We start from the raw sequence: 7,500 nt of genomic DNA on the forward strand, positions 1-7,500 counted from the left end.
TCAATAATTAAATTATACTAAATTATTAAAACTACTATTGCTTCTACTCTTACTACTACTATAACTACTATTACTACTACTACTACTACTACTGTGTGTGTGTGATATTGATAACATTTATAGTAACAATATAACAACAAAAACTTCTACTACTACTATTATTACCACTATTATTACTACTGCTATTACTAATATAAATACTACTACTGCAGCTGTTTTTGCAACAATTTTTAAGGCATTACTATTAATATTCACATAGTATTATTAGCAGCAGTAGTAGTAATAGTGTTAGAGGTAGTAGTAGTAGTAGTAGTTGTAGTAGTAGCAGTAGTAGTAGTAATAGTAGTAGTAGTAGCAGTAGTAGCAGTAGTAGTAGTAGTAACAAATCGCAAATATTACCTCTACCACTACTACTACTATTACTGCTACTACTACTTTTTTCCTCTCACAAAGGCTTCTACTCTCCTTACTTCTATTACTGCTACCACTAGTATTACTACCACCACTAATACCACTACAACCACTACTACTACTACTACTACTACTACTACTACTACTACACACGCTTGCTTATGGAGGTCGTGAACAGTTCCATCTGGTACAAACTTAGCTGTGATGCGAGCAATGGTGCGTCACCTTGGTGGATCCCTGTCAAAGTGTCTTCTGAATTGTCTTTGCACTTCTTTGACATTTTCGTGCCTCCAGTAACACTTTATGACAGATGTTCTTTCTTCAAAGCTTTGTCTTACTTCTGACATTATTATTTTGGCCAACTGCTTCTGAAAAAAAAAATTTAGTTAATTATAGCGAGTCAAACAAGGAGTACATTTTTGGATCTCTCTCTCTCTCTCTCTCTCTCTCTCTCTCTCTCTCTCTGTGTGTGTGTGTGTGTGTGTTTATACAGATAGATACAAATAGATAGATGTACACAGGTAAAGACTTGTGCTTGTGGAGTATAAATGTAAGAGCATGAAGCACAGTGTGTCTCTCCCCACAGGCACCTCCCGCCTCACTCCTTGCTTCCTCCCGTCTCCCAGAGTCTACACACCTGCAGTCTTGAGGTGAGTACACTTACTCTTTTCTTTCCTAGTAATTGTTTTCACTGTGTTTTCTATTGCACACAATTGGAAAAGGTGTTATTCAGAGGCATTGATAACTACACTTAAGTGTTAAGTGTGTGTTTAACGGGTTCTATAAATAATGTTCCTTATCGGGGAGAACAAAGTGAATTGTGATTGTTGGGCTAGGTAACAACTGTCCATTATCGGGCGATGCATAGTGAGGGTTGTGTAAGAATAGTTATGTTGGTGTATGGTTGCAGGAGTTAGCAGCCAACGGCGTTAGGTTGCCAGGTGGACGAGTAGGACCGAGTGGTGTCAACGTGAGGGCAGTGTAGCTGATCGTGTGGAAAGTGGGGTGCCAACTCCACTGGTTCTAATTACAAGTCTGGTTGTAGTGCCGGACTGGAGCAACAAATATGCCCATTGGATCGAGAATGTGTAGTGCACTGATGTGGGTAATGTGAACTGGAAATATAAATAAGGATTGAGACAAAATGGTATATTATGTTCCTTGTTACGTGGCACGGCTTCCTATAATCTCCGGCTACTCCTAATTACGAGTAGATGCCTGCCTTTCAGTGTGGTCAACGCCACGACACACCAGGTTTCCTTTAACATTCTCTCTCTCTCTCTCTCTCTCTCTCTCTCTCTCTCTCTCTCTCTCTCTCTCTCTCTCTCTCTCTCTCTCTCTCTCTCTCTCTCTCTCTCTGTAAAACAATATAAAAATCGATAACAGCAACAACAACAACAACAACAACCCCAGCTCCACACCATCTGGTTCACCACCACCACAGCCCCAACACAACAGCAACACAACCACAGCCGTTAACACCTGTACCACCACCACCACCACCACCACAACACAAAGTACAAAACAAACTCGTGCAGGAAATTAAATCTGAATTGTGATCGGATTTATATAGTTTTTCCTCTACTTTATTTCCTCTTTCGTATTTCCTCTTTCGTAACAAATCGCTACTGTGCTTTTTTTGTTTTTATCTCTTCTTTTTCCTACTACTTCCTCTTCTTCCATTTTCCACTTACTCCTTCCTTCTGCCCAATTTATTCACGTGGATTCTCCCCTTTTTTTCCCCCTTTTTCATTCACTATCATTCATTTCCTTCTTCCTTTTCATAATCAACACGTTTTCGCTTCCACTCAATGCCTCTTTCCCTTTTACACATCCATTGTTATTCATTATTTTCCTTTCTCTCATCGATTCTCTCCTTCCCTCTTTCTTTCTTTCTTCACTGCAATTCCTTCCTTCCTTTTCCTTACATTCATTCATTCTTGTTTTCCTCTCCCCATTCGCGCCTTCCTTCCCTCCTCCACACTCCTTCGCTTTCCTTCCTTTCTCCTGCACCTTTCTCTCTCTTGCACCCTTTCATTCGTTTCTCTTGCCCAGTCTCACACTACATATTCCCTCTTTTTCACCTTATTCCTTCCTTCCTCTCTTCTTTCCTCTACATTCTTTTACTCCTTTCCTTGCTTTACACTCCTTCCTCCTATTACCCTCTACCACTCTCACTCTTCCCTTCTTTCCCCTCTTCTTCCCCCTCGTTCTTTCCTCTTGTGCGCTCATATCTTGCATTCTGTTCTCTCTGCACCCACTACACCTCTTCCACCTCCTGCTCCACTTCCCTCCTTCAGCTCTGCATTATTTCGCTTCTCACCTTCTTTCTTCCCTTCAGTAATTGCTCCACACAGACGCCATGTGGGTTAAGCGTGGAGGAGGAAGAGGAGGAGGAGGAGGAAGTGGTGGTGGAGTCCTTTGTAAGGCTTCTATACACCTGTTTAGGCTATTGATGTATGTGCGTGGCTGGTGAGACAAGAGGGATCAAATCAGATAATGAGGGATAGACAGTGGGGTTGAAAGAAGAAGTAGTAGAGGTTGGGTGAAGAACAGTGACAGAAGTATGAGAATGAAATATGACAGAAATGCCGTCTTGTCTGCGCCACAGGTGTTTCAGTTCATTTAGTTTTCTAAAATAATAGTACAACAGTTGTATTATTCATATATTGGTTCAGGTAAGGCTTTTCGAAATGTGTTTACTGGTTTCCTGAGGAGGCGATGTTCATTTTCTTCTGCTGGAGTTGTGTTTATGTACGTGGCGTCCTTGAGTATGTGCGTCAGTTTGTGATGTACTTGTTTTCCTCTCATATAAAATATTGTATTAATTGGTTCCATTTTTGCTTGTGTGTGCAGTTCCTCCGGTGTGTGGGGATGTTTCGTTGTAGGCGAAGCGGAGTGGAAAAGTGTGTGTGTGTGTGTGAGAGAGAGAGAGAGAGAGAGAGAGAGAGAGAGAGAGAGAGAGAGAGAGAGAGAGAGAGAGAGAGAGAGAGAGAGAGAGAGAGAGAGAGAGAGAGAGAGAGAGAGAGAGAGAGAGAGAAAGAGAGAGTGAGGGGACAGGGGAAGCAGACGGGCAGACAGACAGACAACCATACTCGTACATACAAACAGGCATGCAGACAGACAGAGACCGGCAACCTCCTCCCCCTACACACACACACACACACACACACACACACACACACACACACACACACACACACACACACACACACAGGTATATAAAGAACACAGGCTTCTCCACCGACCTTGATGGAACGTTTTGTGGTGAAAAGTTGAGAATTTCCAAAGGTATCACTGACTGGAGAGGTGTAATGAAGTGGACTCTTGGTTTTCTTTAGTCCAATGGCTTCTCCACCAACCTTGATAGGACGCAGTGTAAGTGTCGTCGATTATTTTCTTAGTCGCTAATGACAAAAAGAGTAATGAGTTCCAGAAATTGTTTTTTTTTTCCCCTGCGAGGTTAATGAAATGTGGCTGTGGAGGTGAAGCATGCATTCTTCAAACACTACTGACATTAAAAGAAGTATTCGAGTTCTTGGAGTTGTTCTCATGTCTACAGTCAGTTTTTACTGTTGTGGTTCCTGCCTTCGACTTTAATAGAATGTTGTGGCGTAAGAGAAATATATATTTTTTCAAACGCCACTGACATCAAGAACAGTTATCGAGTTTTTGAATGAAATATTTTAACATCAGCAGTTATTTATTTATTTATTTATTTATTTATTTATTTTAGTTTTGGCTTCTCATGCTTGGTAGTGTGTCGTGGTGCAGGTGAACACAATGGTCTGTTTTTTGTATGAAATGTGTATTATAAAATAGGGTAAGTAAAGTTTTTTTTAATGTATTCATGTAAACAACAAATCAACGTATTTTTTTTTATTTCTATTAAATAATTAAAGTTTTTTTTTATGTATTCATGTAAACAACAAATCTACGTATTTTTTTTTTTATTTCTATTAAATAATTAAAGTTTTTTTTAATGTATTCATGTAAACAACAAATCTACGTATTTTTTTTATTTCTATTAAACAATTAAAGTTTTTTTTTTTTTAATGTATTCATGTAAACAACAAATCTACTTTTTTTCTATTAAATAATAATAATAACAATAATAATAATAATAATAATAATAATAATAATAATTCTCTCTCTCTCTCTCTCTCTCTCTCTCTCTCTCTCTCTCTCTCTCTCTCTCTCTCTCTCTGGAACACTACCACTGCCAGTAAAAAGAGTAATCGAGTTGTTGAAGTACTTAAATGCCTGAAGTTGTATGATCTTACTGGTTCTTGCCACGACTGATGGCCTTGGAATAAGCGAAGAGAACAACTTGGAGCAGCACCGCAAACACTAAAAGCAGCAGACGAATAGTTCAAACCTCTCAGCGGCTCTTGTTTTCATATCTGCTCAGTGAGGGTGGCTGGAGTAAACCGATAGCTGGAACATTCGACCACCTGAACAATTCGTAATACTGAAAAAATTTACTGGAATATGACTGAACCAATTCCATCACTCCTAATGCACAAAAGAAACCGAAAAAAATGATGTAGTTGGTGAAAGACTTGCCCAACTAAACGATTCCTGCCATAGAAACATGAAAAATTAAAACACTAACAATTTCTGGGATTTCTGATAAATTCTCATTTTCTTATGGTCTCTCTCTCTCTCTCTCTCTCTCTCTCTCTCTCTCTCTCTCTCTCTCTCTCTCTCTCTCTATATATATATATATATATATATATATATATATATATATATATATATATATATATATATATATATATATATATATATATATATATATATATATATATATATATATATATATATATATATATATATATATATATATATATATATATATATATATATATATATATATATATATATATATATATATATATATATATATATATATATATATATATATATATATATATATATATATATATATATATATATATATATATATATATATATATATATATATATATATATATATATATATATATATATATATATATATATATATATATATATATATATATATATATATATATATATATATATATATATATATATATATATATATATATATATATATATATATATATATATATATATATATATATATATATATATATATATATATATATATATATATATATATATATATATATATATATATATATATATATATATATATATTTTTTTTTTTATGTAGGAAGGATACTGGAAAAGGGCAACAAAAATCTAATAATAAAAATGCCCACTGAAATGCCAGTCCCTTAAAAGGGTCAAAGCAGTGGTCAAAAATTGGTGGATAAGTGTCTTGAAACCTCCCTCTTGAAGGAATTCAAGTCATAGGAAGGTGGAAATACATAAGCAGGCAGGGAGTTCCAGAGTTTACCAGAGAAAGGGATGAATGATTGAGAATACTGGTTAACTCTTGCGTTAGAGAGGTGGACAGAATAGGGGTGAGAGAAAGAAGAAAGTCTTGTGCAGCGAGGCCGCGGAAGGAGGGGAGGCATGCAGTTAGCAAGATCAAAAGAGCAGTTGGCATGAAAATAGCGGTAGAAGACAGCTAGATATGCAACATTGCGGCGGTGAGAGAGGGGCTGAAGACAGTCAGTTAGAGGAGAGGAGTTGATGAGACGAAAAGCTTTTGACTCCACCCTGTCTAGAAGAGCAGTATGAGTGGAACCCCCCAGACATGTGAAGCATACTCCATACATGGACGGATAAGGCCCTTGTACAGAGTTAGCAGCTGGGGGTGAGAAAACCTGGCGGAGACGTCTCAGAACACCTAACTTCATAGAAGCTGTTTTAGCTAGAGATGAGATGTGAAGTTTCCAGTTCAGATTATAAGTAAAGGACAGACCGAGGATGTTCAGTGTAGAAGAGGGGGACAGTTGAGTGTCATTGAAGAAGAGGGGATAGTTGTCTGGAAGATTGTGTCGAGTTGATAGATGGAGGAATTGAGTTTTTGAGGCATTGAACAATACCAAGTTTGCTCTGCCCCAATCAGAAATTTTAGAAAGATCAGAAGTCAGGCGTTCTGTGGCTTCCCTGCGTGATGTGTTTACCTCCTAAAGGGTTGGACGTCTATGAAAAGACGTGGAAAAGTGCAGGGTGGTATCATCAGCATAGGAGTGGATAGGACAAGAAGTTTGGTTTAGAAGATCATTAATGAATAATAAGAAGAGAGTGGGTGACAGGACAGAACCCTGAGGAACACCACTGTTAATAGATTTAGGAGAAGAATAGTGACCGTCTACCACAGCAGCAATAGAACGGTCAGAAAGGAAATTTGAGATGAAGTTACAGAGAGGATAGAAACCGTAGGAGGGTAGTTTTGAAATCAAAGCTTTGTGCCAGACTCTATCAAAGGCTTTTGATATGTCCAAGGCAACAGCAAAAGTTTCACCAAATTCTCTAAAAGAGGATGACCAAGACTCAGTAAGGAAAGCCAGAAGATCACCAGTAGAGCGGCCTTGACGGAACCCATACTGGCGATCAGATAGAAGGTTGTGAAGTGATAGATGTTTAAGAATCTTCCTGTTGAGGATGGATTCAAAAACTTTAGATAGGCAGGAAATTAAAGCAATAGGACGGTAGTTTGAGGGATTAGAGCGGTCACCCTTTTTAGAAACAGGTTGAATGTAGGCAAACTTCCAGCAAGAAGGAAAGGTAGATGTTGACAGACAGAGCTGAAAGAGTTTGACTAGCAAGGTGCAAGCATGGAGGCACAGTTTCGGAGAACAATAGGAGGGACCCCATCAGGTCCATAAGCCTTCCAAGGGTTTAGGCCAGCGAGGGCATGGAAAACATCATTGTGAAGAATTTTAATACGTGGCATGAAGTAGTCAGAAGGTGGAAGAGAGGGAGGAACAAGCCCAGAATCATTCAAGGTAGAGTTTTTAGCAAAGGTTTGAGCAAAGAGTTCAGCTTTAGAAATAGATGTTATAGCAGTGGTGCCATCTGGTTGAAGTTTGGGTGTGTGTGGCAGTGTTTGGGTGTGTGTGGCAGTGTCTGGGTGTGTTTGGCAGTGTGTGGGTGTGTGTGGCAGTGTCTGGGTGTGTGTGGCAGTGT

At 38.2% G+C, this 7,500-nt stretch overlaps 1 protein-coding gene and 1 long non-coding RNA gene across 6 annotated transcripts in view; one reads left to right on the forward strand and one right to left on the reverse strand.

Annotated features, from left to right (window-relative positions):
* Positions 1 to 1,741, forward strand: part of LOC135099035 (uncharacterized) — a 10,728-nt gene extending 8,987 nt beyond the window's left edge. Inside the window, exons 3-4 of the long non-coding RNA XR_010267587.1 lie at positions 998 to 1,061; positions 1,322 to 1,741. This is a non-coding gene — a long non-coding RNA (uncharacterized LOC135099035). The remainder of the gene's footprint in view (positions 1 to 997; positions 1,062 to 1,321) is intronic.
* The window catches only part of LOC135099034 (histone H3.v1-like), a 22,038-nt gene that overhangs the window by 11,333 nt on the left and 3,205 nt on the right, over positions 1 to 7,500 (reverse strand). Inside the window, exon 6 of one of the 5 annotated variants that reach the window (XR_010267583.1) lies at positions 607 to 779. Coding sequence is in view for 1 of the 5 variants with exons in the window: in XM_064001472.1 (XP_063857542.1) it covers positions 637 to 779 (143 nt within the window). In the remaining 4 variants the exon portion in view is untranslated. Of the gene's footprint in view, positions 1 to 606; positions 780 to 4,588; positions 4,883 to 7,500 lie in introns of those variants that run through there. The other 4 variants (XM_064001472.1, XR_010267586.1, XR_010267584.1 and 1 more) reach the window with 4 other exon arrangements.

This window comes from Scylla paramamosain, unplaced genomic scaffold (assembly GCF_035594125.1).
Source record: "Scylla paramamosain isolate STU-SP2022 unplaced genomic scaffold, ASM3559412v1 Contig99, whole genome shotgun sequence".
Lineage (NCBI taxonomy): Eukaryota > Metazoa > Arthropoda > Malacostraca > Decapoda > Portunidae > Scylla > Scylla paramamosain.